The sequence below is a fragment of the Cherax quadricarinatus genome, chromosome 47 (assembly GCF_038502225.1).
Source record: "Cherax quadricarinatus isolate ZL_2023a chromosome 47, ASM3850222v1, whole genome shotgun sequence".
Lineage (NCBI taxonomy): Eukaryota > Metazoa > Arthropoda > Malacostraca > Decapoda > Parastacidae > Cherax > Cherax quadricarinatus.
In genome coordinates this window covers 27,911,467-27,938,358 of record NC_091338.1, presented here as the reverse complement: position 1 = coordinate 27,938,358, position 26,892 = coordinate 27,911,467, and the positions used below count along the sequence as shown (strand labels likewise).

General features: G+C 45.7%; 1 protein-coding gene across 1 annotated transcript in view; it reads left to right on the top strand.

The window, feature by feature from the left end:
- LOC128696603 (solute carrier family 22 member 7) overlaps positions 1-26,892 on the top strand; it is a 360,956-nt gene that overhangs the window by 62,063 nt on the left and 272,001 nt on the right. Inside the window, exons 3-4 of the mRNA XM_070094771.1 lie at positions 1,333-1,613; positions 9,625-9,787. Of these exons, the coding sequence (XP_069950872.1) occupies positions 1,333-1,613; positions 9,625-9,787 (444 nt within the window). The remainder of the gene's footprint in view (positions 1-1,332; positions 1,614-9,624; positions 9,788-26,892) is intronic.

Genomic DNA, 26,892 nt, shown 5'->3' with positions numbered 1-26,892 from the left:
CAGGAGCGACCTGCCCTGAACCCATGTTGCCCTGGATTGTGCAGATTTTGGGAATCCAGGTGATTTGCAATCCTGCTTCTTAGCACTCTTTCAAAGATTTTTATGATGTGGGACGTCAGAGCTATTGGTCTATAGTTCTTAGCTAATGCTTTGCTGCCACCTTTATGGAGTGGGGCTATATCCGTTGTTTTAAGTGACTGTGGAATTTCACTCATGTCCAAGCTCCTCCTCCATAGTGTACTTAGGGCACGCGAGAGGGGTTTCTTGCAGTTTTTAATGAAAACAGAGTTCCACGAGTCTGGGCCCGGGGCTGAGTGCATAGGCATGTTGTCAATGGTCTGGAGTTTTGAGACTGACCGCGGGTTCAATCCTGCCCGTGGTATGGTTTGTTTGCAATCGTGTCATTACGATTTCGTGAGTCATGTCACTGATGTCAGCTATGGTCTGTATACCTAGTACATGTACTTTCAGTAAATAAAGATATTATTTATTTGCATTATTATATTCGGACCACTTCTCTGGGAAGGGAAAAGTGACCGCAAGGGAAGTAACACTGTGGCAAGTGTCCTAGTGGGAGTTACTGCCAACCACTGACCTGACATCACCCTGCGACCAGCTGGTCAGTCTGTGGTCGGGTTACTGCCTGAGGGCAGACCACCTGGTCTCAGACCGGGCCGCGGGGGCGTTGACCCCCGGAACTCTCTCCAGGTAAACTCCAGGTAAACCACAACATGCTCACCTCATGCCAGCAGACAGTCTGCTTAAACGCAGCTGTCGATTCAGAGTTAAACATTGATAGGTCCAGGTACCCTCACACTAGACAGGCTCCTGACAGTCACCTCTCGTGTCCACACATCCCTAGTCTAGGGAAAGGGCAAATCCTTGGAACCCATGAGGTACTGGTTGAGAATAGTGCAGCAGGAGTACTTCGCAGCTGACCATGATTTCCTGAAGGAGTCAGTGAGGAAACCTGACTTAGTCCAGACTCTGGGACTCCACCTGGTCTCTGAAAACCTACTGAGGTACCGAAAGACACCGAATTCCTCCCTCCCAGGAAACTCTGTCCCTCCTATCTTACTATCCAAACACCACTGGCTGATGAGGCTAGTCATCAGTGATGGTCACAGGCTCTAAGATGAACTTCCTGACTGAAACAGGAACCACTAACCCTACCCAGTCGTGAACTCACACACACAGCCTCTGTTCTATACACCTCGGAACTCTAATATGATGATTAATAGGTGGAAAACTGAAACAAAAGATGTTGATCTGTCAAATATATTATTGTGCTTATTTCAATAATAAGAGAAACCTGTTAATTTTTCTTGGCAGAAAGATTACGGAGGGGAGAGAGGTGTTCAGTAGCTGCTCTCAGTATAATGTGACGAGCGACCTCATACATAGAGTCAACCTCACACCCTCAGCCCCAGCCACTACTGCAGCCTACCTCACACCCTCAGCCCCAGCCACTACTGCAGCCTACCTCACACCCTCAGCCCCAGCCACTACTGCAGCCTACCTCACACCCTCAGCCCCAGCCACTACTGCAGCCTACCTCACACCCTCAGCCCCAGCCACTACTGCAGCCTACCTCACCACCGTCGGAGTTGTTGGTAAGACTTATTATTAGTATTATATTCATGGAGAAGTTCTAAATTGGGAAGGGTTATGCAGTGCCTGTAGAATGGGAGGTAACCAGATGTTATCCCTGAAGGGTAAGGTTGCTACAGTTGCTAGTATCAAGAGTTATTCACTAGCATCAAGGCACACTTTTTCCCTGAATATGGAATACAAACCGCTAGTCAGAAGTTTGAATGTCAGAGGTTTTTCTATAATTTGTTCTAGCTATCATCCATAATGAATTCACAGAAAATTATACATTATTTTTGGGCAAAGATTTTGAACCATGCTGATGAGTAAATATAATACCGCAGTTCACAACAGTCATCTTGAGCGTCACCAGATCCATAGATACTTTAAAGCTAAATCATAATAACTAAAGTATGTTGTTCTATAATTAAGTCCACTTATATAACATTTTAAATATTTGCTACGTACGTTGGTAAACTATCTTCGACTAAAAAGTGTGTGTATGTATAAGGTAGTGAAGCTGCAGCTCATGCGGCAAGGGCCTACATAAGGGACCTACCAGAAGACAAGGCCGTAGTCAAACTTGATTTTAGAAATTCCTTTAATATGGTGAAGAGAGATATTGTCTTGCTAGAGGTTCAGGGTAGGTTCCCCAGTCTTTTTCCTTTCATTTCAGCCGGCTACAGCAAACCCTCAATTCTTTTGTTTAGAGAACATGAAATTCTCTCATCAGAGGGTGTTCAGCAGGGTGACCCACTAGCTCCACTTCTCTTCTGCTTGGCAGTAAGAGTACTAACTTCCAGCCTACACAGCGAGCTCAACATCTGGTACTTGGATGATGGTACTCTGGCAGGTACTGAAGAGTCCCTGTGAGAGGACCTACAACTGGTGAAAAGACAGGGAGAAGACTTGGGACTAATCGTCAATCCCTCCAAGTGTGAAATTATAACGAACCAGGAAGTAATCAAAGCCGTGCGAAGAATCCTCCTGGAAGCCTCTCCTACCACTCCGTCCAACAGTACCCTCTTGGGTACTGTTGGACGAAGTGTTACTCTTAGGTCACCAGGCCATCGACACTGTCCTCAAAGGCAAATTGAATGACCTGATGAGAATGGAGGAGAGAATAAGCGATCTTGATGCCCATGATGCTCTGTATCTCCTCACAAGGTGTCTTACTATGCCAAGATTCACTTACTTCCTGAGGTGTGCACCCTCTTTTGACAACCCAACACTCCATGAATATGATGCACACATGAGATCAACCTTTAAAAAGGCACTGAACCTGTCACTAGATGATCAACAATGAGATCAGGCAACCCTCCCAGAGTGACTGGGAGGTATAGGGGTGCGCAAAGCAATGTTTGTAGCGGTAAAGCAATCGCAAAGAACTACAGACCGTTAGCACTAACATCCTGTATCATAAAAATCTTTGAGAGGGTTCTAAGAAGCAACATAGCCAACCACCTAGATACCCATCAGTTACACAACCCAGGACAACATGGGTTTAGAGCAGGTCACTTCTGCCTGTTCCAGCTACTGGACAGCTATGACAAGGTCCTGGATTCTGTAGAGGATAAACAAAATACAGATGTAGTATACACAGACTTTGCAAAAGCTTTCGAGAAGTGTGACCATGGTGTAATAGCACACAAAATGTGGGATAAAGGAATAATGGGAAAAGTTGGTAGATGGATCTACAACTTCTTGACAAATTAAACACAAAGAGTCATAGTAAACAGAGTAAAGTCCCAGGCAGCCATGGCAGCCATGATCTGTATTCCCTCGAACGCGGCGAGAGAGATACATGATAATATACACTTGCAAAATCCTGGTGGGATTGGTACGAAACCTGCACACGAAAATCACTCCATATGAAAGCAAAAGACTCGGCAGGAGACGCAACATTCCCCTGATGAAAAGCAGGGGTTCCATGAGTACACTGAGAGACAACACAATAAGTGTCTGGGGCCCAAGACTGCTCATTTGCCCTCCAGCATACATAAGGGGGATTACCAATAGACCCCTTGGCTGTCTTAAAGAAGGCACTGGACAGGCACCTAAAGACAGTACCTGACCAACTGGGCTGTGGTTCGTACGTCAGCTTGCGTGCGGCCAGCAGTAACAGCCTGGTTGATCAGACCCTGATGCACCATGAGGCCTGGTCTCAGACCGAGCCGCGGGGGCGCTGACCTCCGAAACCCTATCCAGGTAAACTCCAGTGCATTAGTCAAGAAGATCATCCCCAAACGGTTGAGAGACGTGGTAGGAGCTGAAGTGCTCAGGTTTACTGAAGCAGCAATGCGGTGGGACACCCTTGCAGACTCCTCCAGTAGACCAGCTCCTCCCAAGGAGCACAAACAGTCCCACTAGGACAAACCGTTCGTGGAAAAAATCGCCGACACAATGCTCACCAACGCTTCAGGAAAAAACGAAGCTCATCTCCTGGCGGTGAAGGCACCACACTCAGGAGATTTCCTTCTAGCTGTTCCTAATTCCTCCCTGGGCACTCGACTCGACCTACAGGCCATTTCGATTGGTGTTGCTCTTGACCTAGCCGCCCCCGTCCTCACTGAACATAGGTATATTTGCGGCAGGGCGACGGCTGAACAATTCGGACTTCATGATCTCGTGTGTCACACAGCAGAAGGGAAGTATGCCAGACATGAAGAGATCAATGACATCATAAAGAGAAGCCTCGCCACAACCCGTTGCTCAGCTCAGCAGGAGTCCCAAGTACAGAGGTCTGACAGAATTCAAAAGCATCCTGATGGAGCCACTATGATACCTTGGAAGGATGGAAAGCAGATTGCCTGGGACAACACATATGCCACCACAATAGCAGACACCTACTTGCCATACTCCGTAGCTGAAGGGGTGGAACTGCCAGCCACAGGGAAACCCAGAAGACCCACAAATATGAAGACCTTCCTCATTGCTATAACTTCATCCCAATAGGGTAGGAGACCCTCGGAGGATGGGGCAAGTGTGCTCTAAAGTTCCTCAGAGAGCTGGGTGAAAAGCTCATCATAGAAACCAAGGATCACAGGGCGACCAGCTTTCTCTTTCAAAGACTCAGTGTCGCGATCCAGAGAGGAAATACCTGCAGCATTCTGGGCGCATGGCCCACCGCCAGGAAGCTGGACGAAGTATTCGAGATGTAGCTCTGAGTTGTTAATATGTTGTTTTATTAGTTTTATTAGTTCAACGAGCAGTATTTTATATTATTGATCAACCTCTCGTTCGTGGTCACAATAATATAAAATACTGCTCGTTGAACTAGTTCACCAAACAGGGACTAGAATGAAATTAGCCTAGAGTCATCCACACCATCGTGTGTCCTTGGGTAGGGAGAACAACATCCAGTTCCGCTGGATGTCCTACTCTTAAGGATTGTATTGTTCAGTGGATAAGGGCGTCATGTGTTTTCGTCCACCCTGAGGCAGGCCAAAGCAGCATGGGTTCGAGTCCTTGGCTAGTGCAGTGTTGCTATTGAAGAGGGGTTGTTGAGGTGATTTGGTCATTTAGAGAGAATGGATCAAAGTAGAATGACATGAAGAGCGTATAAATCTGTAGGGGAAGGAAGGCGGGGTAGGGGTCATCCTCGAAAAGGTTGGAGGGAGGGGGTAAAGGAGGTTTTGTGGGCGAGGGGCTTGGACTTCCAGCAAGCGTGCGTGAGTGTGTTAGATAGGAGTGAATGGAGACGAATGACATTTGGACCTGACGAGCCGTTGGAGTGTGAGCAGGGTAATATTTAGTGAAGGGATTCAGGGAAACCGGTTACTTTATATAGCCCAACTTGAGTTCTGGAAATGGGAAGTACAATGTCTGCACTTTAAAGGAGGGGTTTGGGATATTGGCAGATTGGAGGGATATGTTGTGTATCTTTATACGTATATACTTCTAAACTGTTGTATCCTGAGCACCTCTGCAAAAAACAGTGATTATGTGTGAGTGTGGTGAATATGTTGAATGATGATGAAAGTATTGTCTTTTTGGGGATTTTCTTTATTTTTTGGGTCACCCTGCCTCGGTGGGAGACGGCCGACTTGTTAAAAAAAATGTTTAAAGTTAATTAGTCCTTTCAATTATTAAGACTACAATATAGTTAGAGGTCAAAATAGTGCACCATACTGACTTAATGACTTATAACTAAGAAGTCTTCACCCTTCACTTCTAAAACCATAACTTTGTGTCTTCTCAATTTACCCACAATTATTAACAAATGTGATTATCAAGTGTTTGTTACAGATTGTCAGGCTGGGTGGGAGTATGATCACACCTATTACCACTTGACACTGAGTATATCATGTGTTTGTTTCAGGTTGTCATGCTGGGTGGGAGTATGACCACACCTATTACCACTTGACACTGAGTATATCATGTGTTTGTTACAGGTTGTTAGGCTGGGTGGGAGTATGACCACACCTATTACCACTTTATACTGAGTATATCATGTGTTTGTTACAGGTTGTTAGGCTGGGTGGGAGTATGACCACACCTATTACCACTTAATACTAAGTATATCATGTATTTGTTTCAGGTTGTCATGCTGGGTGGGAGTATGACCACACCTATTACCACTTGACACTGAGTATATCATGTGTTTGTTAAAGGTTGTCAGGCTGGGTGGGAGTATGACCACACCTATTACCACTTGACACTGAATATATCATATGGCCTGTACATTGCAGAGTCACTTGTTTGCACAGAACTGCTTAAGGCCTCAAATGATGTAGTGGAAGTTTTAGCAATAAAGGTCGAGAACCAAAACCTAGTCATTGTGGTAGTCTACAAGCCTCCGGATGCAACATACCAGCAATTCCAGGAACAGCTGTAAAAAATTGACCACTGTCTGGAAAATCTTCCAGCTCCTGCACCCAACATCTTGCTCCTGGGGGATTTCAGCTTAAGGCACCTAAAATGGAGGAATATAGCAAATAATATTGTTGCAGTAATAACACCAGGAGGCAGCTCTGATGAAAACTCACACTCACACGAGCTTTTAAATCTCTGCACAAAATTCAATTTAAACCAGCAAATAATAGAGCCTACTAGACTGGAGAATACACTAGACCTCATCTTCACTAACAATGATGATCTGATAAGAAATGTCACCATATCAAAAACAATATACTCAGATCACACCATTATTGAGGTTCAGACATGTATGCGCGGAGCCCCAGACCGACATAATGAGATTAGTCACGAGCGAGCATTCACCAAATTCAACTTCAATAACAAAAACATAAAGTGGGACCAAGTAAACCAAGTCCTAACCGATATAAGCTGGGAAGATATACTAAGCAACACAGACCCCAACTTATGCCTAGAACAGATTAACTTGGTGGCACTCGATGTATGCACAAGGCTTATTCCTCTAAGAAAAAGGAGGAGTAGATGTAAAATAGAAAGAGACAGGCGCTCCCTTTACAAGCGACGGAAAAGAATAACAGAGCGGCTAAAAGAGGTCAATATATCTGAAATGCGTAGGGAGACACTGGTCAGAGAAATAGCAAGCATCGAACTTAAGCTAAAGGAATCTTATAGGAGTCAGGAATCACGGGAAGAACTAAAAGCCATAAATGAAATCGAAAGAAACCCAAAGTATTTCTTCTCCTATGCCAAATCAAAGTCGAGAACAACGTCCAGTATTGTGCCCCTACTTAAACAAGATGGGTCCTACACAGATGACAGCAAGGAAATGAGTGAGCTACTCAAGTCCCAATATGACTCAGTTTTTAGCAAGCCGCTAACCAGACAGAGAGTCGAAGATCAAAATGAATTTTTTATGAGAGAGCCACAAAATTTGGTTAACACAAGCCTATCCGATGTTATCCTGACGCCAAATGACTTCGAACAGGCGATAAATGACATGCCCATGCACTCTGCCCCAGGGCCAGACTCTTGGAACTCCGTGTTCATCAAGAACTGCAAGAAGCCCCTTTCACGAGCCTTTACCATCCTATGGAGAGGGAGCATGGTCATGGGGGTCGTCTCACAGTTACTAAAAACAACAGACATAGCCCCACTCCACAAAGGGGGCAGTAAAGCAACAGCAAAGAACTACAGACCGATAGCACTAACATCCCATATCATAAAAATCTTTGAAAGGGTCCTAAGAAGCAAGATCACCACCCATCTAGAAACCCATCAGTTACACAACCCAGGGCAACATGGGTTTAGAACAGGTCGCTCCTGTCTGTCTCAACTATTGGATCACTACGACGAGGTCCTAGATGCACTAGAAGACAAAAAGAATGCAGATGTAATATACAGACTTTGCAAAAGCCTTCGACAAGTGTGACCATGGCGTAATAGCGCACAAAATGCGTGCTAAAGGAATAACAGGAAAAGTCGGTCGATGGATCTATAATTTCCTCACTAACAGAACACAGAGAGTAGTAGTCAACAGAGTAAAGTCCGAGGCAGCTACGGTGAAAAGCTCTGTTCCACATTACACAGTACTCGCTCCCATCTTGTTCCTCATCCTCATATCTGACATAGACAAGGATGTCAGCCACAGCACCGTGTCTTCCTTTGCAGATCGACACCCGAATCTGCATGACAGTGTCTTCCATTGCAGACACTGCAAGGCTCCAGGCGGACATCAACCAAATCTTTCAGTGGGCTGCAGAAAACAATATGAAGTTCAACGATGAGAAATTTCAATTACTCAGATATGGTAAACACGAGGAAATTAAATCTTCATCAGAGTACAAAACAAATTCTGGCCACAAAATAGAGCGAAACACCAACGTCAAAGACCTGGGAGTGATCAAGTCGGAGGATCTCACCTTCAAGGACCATAACATTGTATCAATCGCATCTGCTAGAAAAATGACAGGATGGATAATGAGAACCTTCAAAACTAGGGAGGCCAAGCCCATGATGACACTCTTCAGGTCACTTGTTCTATCTAGGCTGGAATATTGCTGCACACTAACAGCACCTTTCAAGGCAGGTGAAATTGCTGACCTAGAAAATGTACAGAGAACCTTCATGGCGCGCATAACAGAGATAAAACACCTTAATTACTGGGAGTGCTTAAGGTTCCTGAACCTGTATTCCCTGGAATGCAGGCGGGAGAGATACATGTTTATATACACCTGGAAAATCCTAGAGGGACTAGTACCGAACTTGCACACGAAAATCACTCACTACGAAAGCAAAACACTTGGCAGACGATGCAACATCCCCCCAATGAAAAGCAGGGGTGTAACTAGCACGTTAAGAGACCATACAATAAGTGTCAGGGGCCCGAGACTGTTCAACTGCCTCCCAGCATACATAAGGGGGATTACCAACAGACCCCTGGCAGTCTTCAAGCTGGCACTGGACAAACACCTAAAGTCGGTTCCTGACCAGCTGGGCTGTGGCTCGTACGTTGGTTTGCGTGCAGCCAGCAGTAACAGCCTGGTTGATCAGGCTCTGATCCACCAGGAGGCCTGGTCACAGACCGGGCCGTGGAGGCGTTGACCCCCGGAACTCTCTCCAGGTAAACTCCAGGTATGTTTGCTTTGAGGTTGTCAGTCTGGGTGGGAGTATGACCACAACTATTACCACTTGGTACTAAGTATATCAAGTGATTGTTTCAGGTTGTCAGTCTGGGTGGGAGTATGACCACACCTATTACCACTTGATACTAAGTATATCAAGTGATTGTTTCAGGTTGTCAGTCTGGGTGGGAGTATGACCACACCTATTACCACTTGACACTGAGTATATCATGTGTTTGTTTCAGGTTGTCAGGCTGGGTGGGAGTATGACCATACCTATTACCACTTGACACTGAGTGTATCATGTGTTTGTTACAGGTTGTCAGGCTGGGTGGGAGTATGACCACACCTATTACCACTTGACACTGAGCATATCATGTGTTTGTTACAGGTTGTCAGGCTGGGTGGGAGTATGACCACACCTATTACCACTTGACACTGAGTATATCATGTGTTTGTTTCAGGTTGTCAGTCTGGGTGGGAGTATGACCACACCTATTACCACTTAGACACTGAGTGTATCATGTGTTTGTTACAGGTTGTCAGGCAGGGTGGGAGTATGACCACACCTACTACGACCAGACACTGAGTATGCAAGAAAACTGGGTGTGTGAACGGGACAGTCTTGTGGCAACTTGGATGTCTGCTGGTGTAGCTGGCAACGTCGTCGGTACACTCATCATTAACTCACTTTCTGATATGTGAGTTACTCTCTCTTACTGTTTTAACTCATATTTATAATCTAATATTATGATTTATATTATTTTATTTTCATTTAATAGAGTAAAAGTCAATCGGCGACTCGTGAAAGGTCAAAAAGGTGTATGGGAAAAAATATTTAATAGGCTTAATTCTTCTGCTTCATGTTACTTTACGTTACGTTAGTTTTCTGGCCTCATTTCCTAGGCTTCTTTTTGTCTATCTCACTTACCAGCGTTGTTATGCAAAAATGTGGGATAGCTGGGGGCTTGAGCCTGGTCTAAGGGCAAAAGTAAAAGTTACACACATACTAGCCCAAACCGGCCACCCAGGGCTATCCCAGACAAAACAGAAAGCGCTAAACTGGTATGTGTACTTAAAGGGGTTGGGTAGCAGAGGGTTATTCAAAAATCCCAATTAGGAAAATATATCTATTTAGTCACCATAACATAACATAACAGAAAAACCTTAATCCTCAACGCCCAAATGAGGGTACACAAACAACAGCTGGCTGGAGGTCCAGCCACCATAACACCTAGGCCTCGTCAGCGTCAGGCCCACTCTACTCCACACCTCATTTTTTATTTCCTCACTCCTCCCACAGCACCCTGACCATGTCAGAGCCTGGGTGAACATACAGGTAAGCCATATGAGAGCCTATGGCTTGAGTTGGATAAACAAAATGAGTGGACAACTACAAACTTATCTTAAAAATACAGCATCTCCGATGCCAGCCTCTACACACCATGCTAACGTCACGTGACTCCCCCAAACCACGCTTACTCCGCGTACCCAAACATCCTTGGAAAATAAATCATTAACAGAATTTCTTTATAATTACAGTTAGAGTACTTTACAGTACCCCCAAATGCACATTATCAATTATAAAATTATTCCTTACAACTATAATATTCATACTATTATGGCACACTTCTCCACTATATGTACATTACGATGTCATGCAGAACCCTGCATAACAAGTGTCATCTGTCGACCCGGAATATTGAAGTTCCTACCTATTTCAGCCTTATATATCTTTTTTTTCTACTTATCTTGTCCTGTGTGCCGGCAGTCTCTCGTCGCTCACTTCTCTTTGAGCTCGTACTGGCCAGCACATATCTCAGTAGTACCAGTTACCAGTAACCAGTTTCCAGTAGTATGACTCACTACCAACCGTCTGTGTGAATCACTGACTGTTATTCACTCTGTTGCTGACCATAGCATGTTTTTGAATGCCGCTCACCTCCTAGGCTTCACTGGTGGGTCAGTCTTAAGATAGAGAGCAGGGAGGCAGGGCGGCACGGCTTCTTCCCATACTTTCCGTTATAATTATACATACTAACCAGCCTACGTGAGTGTTCTTAACCAATCCACGTATCAAACCCCCACATGACAATTTGGTGACAGCTTGTGGGCATGGATTTACGGGTATTTCAGACGTTATATCACTAATATTGTTAGGTAAAATGAGACATGCAATTAATGTCACATTTTATTGCTGCAACGTTTCGCTCTCTGGGACCTTTGTCAAGACGGCTCGACCCAGCTCCTGGAGAGCAAAACTTTTCCACAGTAAAATGTCACATTAGTAGCACATGTGTCATTTTACTCTAATGTGGAACTCTATCGAAAGGCTTTCTGAAGTCCATATACACAATATCATTACCATGATCTACCTCCTTAAATACCTTAGTGAAAAAAGTAAATTCAGAGTTCCATTTTGCATTCCTTAAGAATCCTTGAAAAAACTTTACTTTATCTACAACACTTCAGCTACACTCATCATTTACTTGAATGAAACCCATCTATAAGTAACTTACTTATTAATAATATCTTTATTTACTACAAGTGCATAGTATACAGGTCTACCTGACATCACTGACATACTACTATATAGAAAGCCGCTTGTCATGCAAAGCATTTCGGGCAAATTTGGTCATTGTCCCAGGATGCGACCCACACTAGTTGACTAACACCCAGGTACCCATTTTACTGATAGGTGCAGGGAACCGAACCACGGAACCTCAGCGTGTGAAGCGAGAGCTTTGCCTACCAGGCCACGGGCCACCAATTATAATTCATTGAGTATAGCACCATTACAGTAGCATTATAGTTTCACTCCTTTTCCCCCTCCCTGTCTTCCTGTCAGCTGTGAGATACACTTTTGTTGCTTGTTCGAACACTTACCTAGACACTTTCCTCACCTACCAGCTTGTTGCAACCACCATCATCCATCCCCTTAATACTGCATAACAGTAGTGCTGATTTCTACAGAGTGGCTCCCACAGTATGGCTCCCACAGTATGGCTCCCACAGTATGGCTCCCACAGTATGGCTCCTCCTGAAAAGGCCTTCTACAGAGTGACTCATTCCTGAGCGGCTCCCTTTCACACCTATATGCTAATGACCTTGACCTCGCCCTCGAGACCACCTCGCCCTCGAGACCACCTCGCCCTCGAGACCACCTCACCCTCAACCCCCCCCACGCCCCCAACCCACGACCCCCCCCACGCCCCCCACTCACGACCCCCACCCGCGCCCCCCGCGGCCCCCTCGCATCTCACCCGCGGCCCCCGGCGCCCCCCACCCTAGCGCCGACCCACCGGCCCTTCCGCACCCTCGCACCCGCCCGTGCCCCACACGCCTGCTCGTCGCGCCCGCCCATGCCTTCTGCTGCGCCTTCTGCAGCGTCGTCCGGATCGCCCCCGCTCCCCGAATTTTTTTCCAATTTTTTTCAAATTTTTTTTTGAATTTCATTTTCTTATGATCTCCATCTCCTCGGATCAAATTTCTGAGGTTCCCCCTCCCACTTTCACCCCAATTTTTTTTTCTCGTTAACACAAAGACTCCAATTCCTCGGATCACGCACGCAGCCTGCAATCATGCACTCATACAGGCAGCCTGCAATCATGCAATCAAGCAGGCAGCCTGCAATCATGCAATCACGTAGGCAGCCTGCACTCATGCATTCACGCAGGCATCCTTCAATCATGCAATCACGCAGGCAACCTGAAATCATGCAATCATGCAGGCACCCTGAAATCATGCACTCACACAGGCAGCCGGCAATCATGCAATCACGCAGGCAGCCTGCAATCATGCACTCACGCAGTCAGCCTGCAATCATGCACTCATGTAGGCAGTCTGCAATCATGCACTTATGCAAGGAGCCTGCAATCATGTACTCATGCAGGCAGCCTGCAATCATGTGCTTAAGCAGGCACCATGCAATCATGCACTCTCACAGGCAGCGTGGAATCATGCACTCTCACAGGCAGCCTGCAATCATGCAATCACGCAGGCAACCTGCAATCATGCAATCACGCAGGCAGCCTGCAATCATGCTATCACGCAGGCTGCCTGCAATCATGCACTCACGCAAGCAGCCTGCAATCATGTACTCACGCAGGCAACCTGCAATCATGCAATCACGCAGGCAGCCTGGAATCATGCACACACGTAGGGAGCCTGCAATCATGCACTCACGCAGTCAGCCTGCAATCATGCAATTACACAGGCAGCCTGCAATTATGCACTCATGCAGGCAGCCTACAATCATGCACTCTCGCAGGGAGCCAGCAATCATGCACTCACGCAGACAGCCTGCAATCATGCAATTACACAGGCAGCCTGCAATTATGCACTCATGCAGGCAGCCTAGAATCATGCACTCATGCAAGCAGTCTGGAATTATGCACTCATACAGGCAGCCTGAAATCATGCACTCACTCAGGCAGCCTGCAATCATGCACTCTCACAGGCAGCCTGCTGTTATGCAATCACGCAGGTAGCCTGCAATCATGTACTCTCACAGGCAGCCTGGAATCATGCACTCACGCAGGGAGCCTGTAATCATGTACTCTCACAGGCAGCCTGGAATCATGCACTCACGCAGGCAGCCTGCAATCATGGAATCACGCAGCCAGCCTTCAGTCATGCACTCACGCAGGCACCCTGCAATCATGCACTCATGCAGGCAGTCTGCAATCATGCACTTTTGCAAGCAGCCTGCAATTATGTACTCATGCATGCAGCCTGCAATCATGTACTTGCGCAGCCACCATGCAATCATGCACTCTCACACGCAGCATGGAATCATGCACTCTCACAGGCAGCCTGCAATCATGCAATCACGCAGGCAGCCTGCAATCATGCAATCACGCAGGCAGCCTGCAATCATGCAATCACGCATGCTGCCTGCATTCATGTACTCACGCAGGCAGCCTGCAATCAAACACTCACGCAGGCAGCCTGCAATCATGCAATCACGCAGGCAGCCTGCAATCACGCACTCACGCAGACAGCCTGCAATCATGCACACACGAAGGCAGCCTGGAATCATGCACTCACGCAGGCAGCCTGCAATCATTCAATCACGCAGGCAGCCTGCAATCATGCAATCACGCAGGCAGTCTGGATTCATGCAATCACGAAGGTAGCCTGCAATCATGCACTAGCGCAGGCAGCTTGCAATCATGCAATCATGCAGGCAGCCTGCTATTATGCACTCATACAGGCAGCCTGCAACCATGCACTCTCACAGGCATCTTGCAGTTATGCAATCACGCAGGTAGCCTGAAATCATGTACTCTCACAGGCAGCCTGGAATCATGCACTCACGGAGGCAGCCTGCAATTATGCATTCACACAGGCATCCTGCAATCATGCACTCACGGAGGCAGCCTGCAATTATGCACTCTCACGGGCAGCCTGGAATCATGAACTCACGCAGGCAACCTGCAATCATGCACTCACGCAGGCAGCCTGCAATTACGCACTCACACAGCCATCCTGCAATCATGCACTCACGCAGGCAGCCTGCAATTATGCACTCACATAGGCATCCTCCAATCATGCAACCACGCAGGCAGCCTGCAATCATGCACTCACGCTGGCATTCCGCAATCATGCACTCGTGCAGGCAGCCTGCAATCATGCACTTACGCAGGCAGCCTGGAATCATGCACTCTCTCAGGCAGCCTGGAATCATGCACTCACGCAGGCATCCGGCAATCATGAACTCATGCAGGCAGCATACAATCATGCACTAATGCAGGCAGCCTGCAATCGAGCACTCTCACAGGCAGCTTGGAATCATGCACTCACGCAGGCAGCCTGCAATCATGCACTCACGCAGGCATCCTGCAATCATGAACTCATGCAGGCAGCATACAATCATGCACTAATGCAGGCAGCCTGCAATCATGCACTCTCACAGGCAGCTTGGAATCATGCACTCACGCATGCAGCCTGCAATCATGCGCTCACGCAGGCATCCTGCATTCATGCACTCATGCAGGCAGCATACAATCATGCACTAATGCAGCCAGCCTGCAATCATGCACTCATGCAGGCAGCCTGTAATCATGGACTTACACAGGCAGCCTGCAATCATGCACTCTCTCAGGCAGCCTGGAATCCTGCACTCACGCAGGCAGCCTGCAATTATGCATTCACACAGGCATCCTGCAATCATGCATACGCAGGTAGCCTGCAATCATGCACTCAAGCAGACAGCCTGCAATCACGCAATCACGCAGGCAGCCTGCAATCATGCAATCACGCAGGCAGCCTGCAATTATGCACTCATGCAGGCATCCTACAATCATGCACTCATGCATGCAGCCTGCAATTATGCACTCATACAGGCAGCCGGCAATCATGCACTCACGCAGGCAGCCTGCAATTATGCACTCTTACAGGCAGCCTGGAATCATGCACTCACGTAGGCAGCCTGCAATTATGCACTCACACAGGCATCCTGCAATCATGCACTCACGCAGGCAGCCTGCAATCATACACTCACGCAGGCAGCCTGCAATTATGCACTCACATAGGCATCCTGCAATCATGCAATCACGCAGGCAGCCTGCAATCATGCACTTACGCAGGCACCCTGCAATCATGCAATCACGCAGGCAGCCTGTAATCAAGCAATCACGCAGGCAGCCTGCAATCATGCTATCACGCAGGCAGCCTGCAATCATGCAATCACGCAGGTAGCCTGCAATCATGCACTCATACAGGCAGCCTGTAATCATGCAATCACTCAGGCAGCCTGCAATCATGCACTCGCACAGGCAGCCTGCAATCAAGCACTCACGCAGGCAGCCTGAAATCATGCAATCACACAGGCAGCCTGCAATCATGCACTCACGCAGGCAGCCTGCGAACATGTAATCATGCAGGCAGCCTGCAATCATGGAATCACGCATGCAGCCTGCAATCATGCAATCACGCAGGCAGCCTGCAATCATGCAATCACGCAGGCAGCCTGCAATCATGCACTCATGCAGGCAGCCTGCAATCAAGCACTCACACAGTCATCCCGCAATCATGCAATCACGAAGGCAGCCTGCAATCATGCAATCACACAGGCAGCCTGCACTCACGCAATCACGCAGGCAGCCTGCAATCATGCACTCACGCAGGCAGCCTGCAATCATGTACTGACGCAGGCAACCTGCGCAGGCAGCCTGCAATCATGCATTTACGCAGGCAGCCTGCAATCATTCAGTCATGCAGGCAGTCTGCAATCATGCACTTATGCAAGCAGCCTGCAATCATGTACTCATGCAGGCAGCCTGCAATCATGTACTTACGGAGGCACCATGCAATCATGCACTCTCACAGGCAGCGTGGAATCATGCACTCTCACAGACAGCCTGCAATCATGCAATCACGCAGGCAGCCTGCAATCATGCAATCACGCAGGCAGCCTGCAATCAGGCTACCACGCAGGCTGCCTGCAATCATGCACTCACGCAAGCAGCCTGCAATCATGCACTCACGCAGGCAACCTGCAATCATGCAATCACGCAGGCAGCCTGGAATCATGCACACACGTAGGCAGCCTGCAATCATGCACTCTCGCAGGGAGCCAGCAATCATGCACTCACGCAGACAGCCTGCAATCATGCAATTACACAGGCAGCCAGCAATTATGCACTCATGCATGCAGCCTACAATCATGCACTCATGCAAGCAGTCTGGAATTATGCACTCATACAGGCAGCCTGCAATCATGCACTCACTCAGGCAGCCTGCAATCATGCACTCTCACAGGCAGCCTGCTGTTATGCAATCACGCAGGTAGCCTGCAATCATGTACTCTCACAGGCAGCCTGGAATCATGCACTCACGCAGGAAGCCTGTAATCATGTACTCTCAGAGGCAGCCTGGAATCATGCACTCACGCAGTCAGCCTGGAATCATGCACTCACGCAGGCAGCCAAGAATCATGCAATCACGCAGGCAGCCTGCAGTCATGCACTCACGTAGGCAGCCTGCAATCATGCACTCATGCAGGCAGTCTGCAATCATGCACTTATGCAAGCAGCCTGCAATCATGTGCTCATGTATGCAGCCTGCAATCATGTACTTGCACAGGCACCATGCAATCATGCACTCTCACAGGCAGCGTGGAATCATGCACTCTCACAGGCAGCTTGCAATCATGCAATCACGCAGGCAGCCTGCAATCATGCAATCACGCAGGCAGCCTGCAATCATGCAATCACGCATGCTGCCTGCAATCATGCACTCACGCAGGCAGCCTGCAATCAAGCACTCACGCAGGCAGCCTGCAATCATGCAATCACGCAGGCAGCCTGCAATCATGCACTCACGCAGACTGCCTGCAATCATTCAATCACGCAGGCAGCCTGCAATCATGCAATCACGCAGGCAGTCTGGATTCATGCAATCACGCATGTAGCCTGCAATCATGCACTAGCGCAGGCAGCCTGCAATCATGCACTCATGCAGGCAGCCTGCAATTATGCACTCATACAGGCAGCCTGCAATCATGCACTCTCACAGGCAGCTTGCAGTTATGCAATCACGCAGGCAGCCTGAAATCATGTACTCTCACAGGCAGCCTGGAATCATGCACTCACGGAGGCAGCCTGCAATTATGCACTCACACAGGGATCCTGCAATCATGCACTCACGCAGGCAGCCTGCAATTATGCACTTACCTAGGTATCCTGCAATCTTGCACTCACGCAGGCAGCCTGAAATCATGCACTCTCACAGGCGGCCTGGAATCATGCACTCACGCAGGCAGCCTGCAATCATGCACTCACGCAGGCAGCCTGCAATTACGCACTCACACAGCCATCCTGCAATCATGCACTCACGCAGGCAGCCTGCAATTATGCACTCACATAGGCATCCTGCAATCATGCAACCACGTAGGCAGCCTGCAATCATGCACTCGCGCTGGCAGCCCGCAATCATGCACTCATGCAGGCAGCCTGCAATTATGTACTCATACAGGCAGCCTGCAATCATTCACTTATGCAGGCAGCCTGGAATCATGCACTCACGCATGAGGTCCACCATTCTTCTCCTGATCATTTTTTCCATGACCTTGCATACTATACACGTCAGTGACTCTGGTATGTAGTTAAATGCTTAGTGTCTGCATCCTTTTTAAAAATTTGGACTGCATTTGCTGTCTTCCATACTTCCGGTAGTCGCCATGTTTCGATAGATGTCTTGAAGACTTTTGTTAGTGGTACACAAAGTGCCTCTGCTCCCTCTCTCATGTCCGTGCGTGCGCCCTCGTGTGTGTATGTGCGCGCGCGCACTAGTGTGGGTGTATGATCCACTTAATATTTGTATTTATAACTCATTACAATTGTGACCAGGTGTGGACGTATCAGTGGTTCATTACTTTGTAATTTGTTCATGACTGTAACCATGTATAGGAGTGAAGCTGATTCATTACCTCTGTAACTTGCCATGATTAGTGACCAGATCTACCTGGAGTTCATTACCTTTGTAACTAGTTCAGCTATCATAACTTTGGGGTCCAGTCACTGGACCCATTATGTACCTTTGTAATCTTTTGACTACCGCCCACAGGATGGGTATGGGGTGCATAAAGATATTAAACTAAAGTGTGTGTGTGTGTGTGTGTGTGTGTGTGTGTGTGTGTGTGTGTGTGTGTGTGTGTGTGTGTGTGTGTGTGTGTGTGTGTGTGTGTGTGTGTGGTGTGTGTGACTCAACAATCAATATTTGCACCAATAACTCATTACAGTTGTGACCGAGTGTGGAAGTGTGAATTGCTCATTACTCTATAATTTGTTCATGATTGTAGCCAAAGTATAAACGTAAGTAACCATTCTACAGAATTCATTACCTTTGTAACTTGTGAGCTCATTACCTTTGTACCTAGTTCAGCTATCAAAACTTTGGGGGCCCAGTCCCTGGACCCATTACGTACCTCTGTAATCTGTAAATACCTTTGTAACTTGTCATGATTGTGACCAGACTTACCTGGAGTTCATTACCTTTGTAAATTGTGAGTTCATTACCTTTGTAAATTGTGAGTTCATTACCTTTGTAAATTGTGAGTTCATTACCTCTGTAACTTGCTCAGCTATCAAAACTTTGGAGTCCAGTCCCTGGACCAATTATGTACCTCTGTAATCTTTTGACTACCGCCCACAGGATGGGTATGGGGTGCATAATAAACATATTAAACTAACAAACTCCCTCTCTCAGGACTCAGTTTTTAGCAAGCCGCTAACCAGACATAGAGTCGAAGATCTAAATGATTTTATTTATGAGAGAGCCACAGAATTTGGTAAACACAAGCCTATCTGATGTTACCTTGACGCCAAATGACTTCGAACAGGCGATAAATGACATGCCCATGGACTCTGTCCCAGGGCCAGACTCATGGAACTCCGTGTTCATCAAGATCTGCAAGAAGCCCCTATCATGTGCTTTTTCCATCCTATGGAGAGGGAGCATGGACACGGGGCTCGTCCCACAGTTACTAAAAACAACAGACACAGCCCCACTCCACAAAGGGGGCAGTAAAGCAATAGCAAAGAACTACAGACCGATAGCACTAACATCCCATATCATAAAAATCTTTGAAAGGGTCCCAAGAAGCAAGATCGCCACCCATCTAGAAACCCATCATTTACACAACCCAGGGCAACATGGGTTTAGAACAGGTCGCTCCTGTCTGTCTCAACTATTGGATCACTACGACAAGGTCCTAGATGCACTAGAAGACAAAAACAATGCATATGCAATATACACTGACTTTGCAAAAGCCTTCGACAAGTGTGACCATGGCGTAATAGCGCACAAAATGCGCGCTAAAGTAATAACAGGAAAAGTTGGTAGATGGATCTATAATTTCCTAACAAACAGAACACAGAGTAGTAGTCAACAGAATAAAGTTTAAGGCGGCTACGGTGAAAAGCTCTGTTCCACAAGGCACAGTACTCGCTCCCATCTTGTTTCTCATTCTCATATCTGACATAGACAAGGATGTCAGCCACAGCACCGTGTCTTCCTTTGCAAAATGACACCTTAATTTGCATGACAGTGTCTTCCATTGCAGACACTGCAAGGCTCCAGGCGGACATCAACCAAATCTTTCAGTGGGCTGCAGAAAACAATATGAAGTTCAACGATGAGAAATTTCAGTTACTTCGATATGGTAAACATGAGGAAATTTAATCTTCATCAGAGTATAAAACAAATTCCAGCAGCAAAATAGAACGAAAAACTAACGTCAAAGACCTGAAAGTGATCATGTCGGAGGATCTCACCTTCAAGGACCATAACATTGTATCAATTGTATCTGCTAGAAAAATGACAGGATGGATAACGAGAACCTTCAAAACTAGGGATGCCAAGCCCAGTTTAATATTGGCAAATGCAAAGTTCTAAATGTCATATATAAACTAAATAATGTAGATCTTAATATTACTGCTTGCGAAAAGGATTCAGGTGTTCTGGTTAGCAGTAATCTAAAACCAAGACAACAGTGCATTAGTGTTCGCAATAAAGCTAACAGAATTCTTGATTTCATGTCTAGAAGTAAAATAATAAAAGTCCTCAGGTTGTTCTTCAACTCTATATATCCTTGGTTAGGCCTCATTTAGACTATGCTGCTCAGTTCTGGTCACCGTATTACAGAATGGATATAAATGCTCTGGAAAACGTACAGAGGAGGATGACAAAGATGATCCTATGTATCAGAAATCTTCCCTATGAGGATAGACTGAGGCCCCTGAATCTGCACTCTCTAGAAAGGCGTAGAATTAGGGATGTTATGATCGATGTGTATAAATGGAAAACAAGAATAAATAAAGCGGATGTAAATAGCGTGCTGAAAATTTCCAGCCAAGACAGGACTCGCAACAATGGTTTCAGGTTGGAAAAATTCAGATTCAGGAAGGATATAGGAAAGCACTGGCTTGGTAATAGAGTTGTGGATGAGTGGAACAAACTCCCGAGTACAGTTATTCAGGCTAAAACGTTGTGTAGGTTTAAAAATAGGTTAGATAAATACATGAGTGGGTGTGGGTGGGTGTGAGTTGGACTTGACTAGCTTGTGCTGCTGGGTCTGGCGCCGTGCTCCTTCCTTGATTGGAGGTGACCATACTGGGTGGGTCATTGGGCTAATCCGGGGGAGGGGTCATTGGGTTAATCCGGGGGGGGCATGGACCTGCTCCGCATGGGTCAGTAGGCCTGTTGCAGTGTTCCTTCTTTCTTATGTTCTTATGACGACACTCTTCAGGTCGCTTGTTCTATCTAGGCTGGAATATTGCTGCCCACTAACTGCACCTTTCAAGGCAGGTGAAATTGCTGACCTAGAAAATGTACAGAGAACCTTCACGGCGTGCATAACGGAGATAAAACACCTCAATTACTGGGAGCGCTTAAAGTTCCTGAACCTGTATTCCCTGGAATGCAGGCGGGAGAGATACATGATTATATACACCTGGACAATCCTAGAGGGACTAGTACCAAACTTGCGCACGAAAATCACTCACTACGAAAGCAAAAGACTTGGCAGACGATGCAACATCCCCCCAATGAAAAGAAGGGGTGTCACTAGCACATTAAGAGACAACACAATAAGTGTCAGGGGCCCAAGACTGTTCAATTGCCTCCCAGCATACATAAGGGGGATTACCAATAGACTCCTGGCTGTCTTCAAGCTGGCACTGGACAAGCACCTAAAGTCGGTACCTGATCAGCCGGGCTGTGGCTCGTACGTTGGATTGCGTGCAGCCAGCAGTAACAACCTGGTTGATCAGGTTCTGATCCACCATGAGGCCTGGTTACAGACTGGGCCGCGGGGGCGTTGACCCCGGATCTGTCTCCAGGTAAACTCTAGGTAAGCTGTACTGCTTTTGCAAACTAAGGTCATTTACCATTTGTGTAAACTGCGTCCTCTTCTTCTCTCTATCAAGCTCTTGTTAAGCACATGCTTGCTGTTTTCTGGTCTCCTCAAGATTGATTTTTGCTAACTCAAGCGCCAGTGAAGCAGACTCGCCGTTAGCCAACCCCGAGGCCCTGTTGCTTCTCGAGACTGCTGGTTTGAGTGTTCAGGTGTTGTCTCTCCCATTATTCTGCAAGAACCTAAGCAGAGATCTGCGACTAAAACCACTCCTGTAGAGGGAGACATGTCAATCTGACGTGTAATGGTTGCCTCAGCTTTCAACTTTGTACTAATAATGTCACGAAGGCGCCCAGCAGTATGAGTGTTTTGATAGTCAATACCAATAAAATGAGCAATTCACCAACAATGCTGTAGAGAAAGTTTGGGCAGGTTTAACAAAGTCAACTCAGACATCAATCATCTGACTAGTATAGGTGGGATTGACTCCAACGTAACATGCTGTTTGCAATACACACTCAAGTAGCTATGCACAATATGACTGAAGAATACTTACACACAATAGCAAGGGTGACACACAATAGCAAAGCTGAATGCAGAATACTCACACACAATAGCAAGGCTGACACACAATAGCGAAGCAATTACATGGTTGACACACAATAATCGGAAATGATAGCCAAGCTGATGCAATACCAGATAGCAAACTATCTAAACAACACAAAGATTAGCTCTTGCTCCAGCTTCAGCTCTAAGCTCCAGCTCTTGCTCTAAGTCCAGCTACAGATCCCAGACAGGCCACTATATTTCAGTTTCAGGTAATCAAGGCTTGTTTACCTGATCATAATGGGAGCTTGAAAACAAACATAGCAGTAGTCTTTAAATTCTATTTTCCTTCACCAGATACAATTATAGGTATTTACAGGTATGTACACTATGTACAAAATTTTGGAAAATAATTGTATCACAGTAATCAAGAGGGAAGAAAACAGCCTAAAGACAGAGAGGACAACCGTGAGCAACCAGCAGCTGGATGAATCTGGCAAGAGTGACTCATAAGCACTACCACATCACCTTCGCAATTGTCAGACCCACAATATGATTGGCTGAACCAAGATACTGATTTAACAATGGGGCCCCCTGAATCGTTAAACCCTTAGCACCCGGTTCACTGGTTGAGAGGCAGCCTATATGGGAGTGTGTACATAAGGCAAATAAATGTAATATACTCTTTGCATGCCTTAATATTTATGTAAATTGTGAGCAACAAGGGGCCCAACACTGACCTCTGTGGAACACCACTTGTGACGTGCCCCCATTCTGATTTCTCCTCATTTATGCAAACTCTCTGCTGCCTATTTGTCAATCATGCCTCTACCCAGGAAAAAAATTCTTCTCCTATTCCATGTGTCTTAAGTTTCCTCAATAGCCTCTGATGTGGAACTCTATCAAAAGCCTTACAGAAGTCTATATACACAAAATCATATTCAGTACCTTTATCTACCTCCTCAAATACCTTAATGAAAAAAATTAGTAAATTCGTAAGACAGGAAAACCCCTTTGTAAAACCGTGCTGAAATTCATTAATCAATTTATGCCTATCAAGATGGCTACGAATTGCCTCGGCAATTACTGATTCCATAAATTTTCCCACTATGGAAGTAAGGCTTATTGGTCTATAGCTCGAAGCTAAGGGCCTGTCACCTGCCTTGTAAACAGGTATTACATTTGCCATTTTCCAATTGGCTGGCACTATGCCAGTTTGTAGTGATATATTGAAAAGATTAGCCAAAAGTGTGCTAAGTTCTTCTTTACATTCCTTTAAAACCTTTGCAAACACTTCAACAGGGCCTGGGGATTTGTTAGGCTTTAATCTCTCTATTTGTCTGTGGACCATGTCACTAGTTACCCTAATCGTGCATAGTTCTACGTAATTTATTTTTTCTGGAATTTTGCTAGTATCTTCCTGAGTAAAAACTGAGAGGAAGTAAGTGTTGAAAAGTTCACACATTTCCTTACCAATGTTAGTGATCTGACCTGAGTCACTCTTAAGTGGGCCTATCTTGTCCCAAATCTTACTTGTGTATACCTGAAAGAACACTTTTGGCTTAGTCTTCGAATCCCTTGCGACTTTAGCCTCAGAATAGCTTTTTGCTTTTCTTACTGTTTTTTTTCTCTTTAATTGAATATATTGATACCTTAACTGCTCATCCGCTCTTTTGATATACCTATATATGCCTCTCTTTTGACCATTGAGATGTTTTATTCTATCGTTTTTCCATTTGGGATAATTTTTGTTAGATCTAATTTCCCTACTTGAAAAAAAAGTTGTCTGGGCAGCTTTAATTGTGCTCCAAAAAGCATCATAATGGCAACCAAGATCACCTACCTGACCCAGTCAGGTTATCCCAATTTAGCCCATCCAGGTAATTTCTCAGCCCCATGAAGTCGGCCAAGCAAAAATCTGAAACAGACTTGATTGCAGTTATCTGGGTAATTCTATGATATATTGAAACTAAATGATTCGTGATAGCTTTCCTCAAGCTCATCATTAAACTCAAGATTATTAATTAGTGAATCTTTGTTGGCAAGAACCAAGTCAAGCAGATTGTTTCCTCTAGTTGTTTCTGTCACAAACTATTTTAAAAAGCAATACTGAACCGTATTTAGAAAGTCTCTAAACTCAAAATTTCCTGTCTCATTGTTCCAATCAGTTTGTCTAAAGTTAAAATCTCCCATTAACACAACATTTTCGTATCTAGATGTCTTATGAATTTCATCAAATAGCAGCATACTACGCTTCCTGTCACTCCAAAAATTATTTTTTCACGACCCTCGAGAAACTGTAGCAAAACGAATTCTGTGTCTGATGTTCCTGGTCTTCTATCTTGTCTTACACAACAATTTAACCCTTTAACTGTCACAACCCCAAACCCTGAAGTGTCTCATCTGTCGCAAAATATTCAAGAAAAAAAAATTCTCAGCAAAATTATAAGATTAATTTGCTGATAGTTTTCAGCCGCCCAATTTTTTTTCTTGCGATCAGTACTTACCGAGACAGAGGGGCGTAAAGTTTGCAGAAAATGAGCCGCGTATGGAAACAGCGGTGAATGCCAGTCACTCAGTATTCTTAAATTTACTCCCATTTGAAAGTTTCTTGTCTTCTTTAATTTTTTTTCTAACAACTTATGTGGTATGTGAGACCAAAGTAAAGTACAACGTACATATATATACGTGTTGAATGCAACCCAGTAGCCACACAAACATTATTATCATTATGTTATTTACAAAACTTGTTTACACAAACCATCAATAAAAACAAATTTTATTGCTATTGTTGTATAATATACACATACACATGTAGAGTCACCAGACATGACCCAACAAGTTGAGCAGTTGTGGAACTCTTTATAACATGGTGTTGTACACACTCCTCTTTCACACTCACACATAAAACAAGTGTCTCTGTTTTGTTGGCAGGTTGTTGTGATTGTGCAGGTTGTTGTGATTGTGCAGGTTGTTGTGATTGTGCAGGTTGTTGTAACTGTGCAGGTTGTTGTAACTGTGCAGGTTGTTGTAACTGTGCAGGTTGTTGTAACTGTGCAGGTTGTTGTAACTGTGCAGGTTGTTGTGATTATGCAATTTGTTGTGATTGTGCAGGTTGTTGTGATTGTGCAGGTTGTTGTGATTGTGCAGGTTGTTGTGATTGTGCAGGTTGTTGTGATTGTGCAGGTTGTTGTGACTGTGCAGGTTGTTGTAACTATGCAGGTTGTTGTAACTGTGCAGGTTGTGATTGTGCAGGTTGTTGTAACTGTGCAGGTTGTTGTAACTGTGCAGGTTGTTGTGATTATGCAATTTGTTGTGATTGTGCAGGTTGTGATTGTGCAGGTTGTTGTGATTGTGTAAGTTGTTGTGATTGTGCAGGTTGTTGTAACTGTGCAGGTTGTTGTAACTGTGCAGGTTGTTGTGATTGTGCAGGTTGTTGTGATTGTGTAGGTTGTTGTGATTGTGCAGGTTGTTGTAACTGTGCAGGTTGTTGTGATTGTGCAAGTTGTTGTAACTGTGCAGGTTGTTGTGATTGTGCAGGTTGTTGTAACTGTGCAGGTTGTTGTAACTGTGCAGGTTGTTGTAACTGTGCAGGTTGTTGTGATTGTGCAGGTTGTTGTAACTGTGCAGGTTGTTGTGATTGTGCAGGTTGTTGTAACTGTGCAGGTTGTTGTGAGTGTGCAGGTTGTTGTAACTGTGCAGGTTGTTGTAACTGTGCGGGTTGTTGTAACTGTGCAGGTTGTTGTAACTGTGCAGGTTGTTGTAACTGTGCAGGTTGTTGTGATTGTGCAGGTTGTTGTGATTGTGCAGGTTGTTGTGATTGTGTAGGTTGTTGTGATTGTGTAGGTTGTTGTGATTGTGTAGGTTGTTGTGATTGTGCAGGTTGTTGTGATTGTGCAGGTTGTTGTGATTGTGTAGGTTGGTGTGATTGTGTAGGTTGTTGTGATTGTGTAGGTTGTTGTGATTGTGTAGGTTGTTGTGATTGTGTAGGTTGTTGTGATTGTGTAGGTTGTTGTGATTGTGCAGGTTGTTGTGATTGTGTAGGTTGTTGTGATTGTGTAGGTTGTTGTGATTGTGTAGGTTGTTGTGATTGTGTAGGTTGTTGTGATTGTGTAGGTTGTTGTGATTGTGTAGGTTGTTGTGATTGTGAAGGTTATTGTGATTGTGCAGGTTGTTGTGATTGTGCAGGTTGTTGTGATTGTGCAGGTTGTTGTGATTGTGCAGGTTGTTGTGATTGTGTAGGTTGTTGTGATTGTGTAGGTTGTTGTGATTGTGCAGGTTGTTGTGATTGTGCAGGTTGTTGTGACTGTGTAAGTTGTGATTGTGCAGGTTGTTGTGATTGTGCAGGTTGTTGTGATTGTGAAGGTTGTTGTGATTGTGCAGGTTGTTGTGATTGCGCAG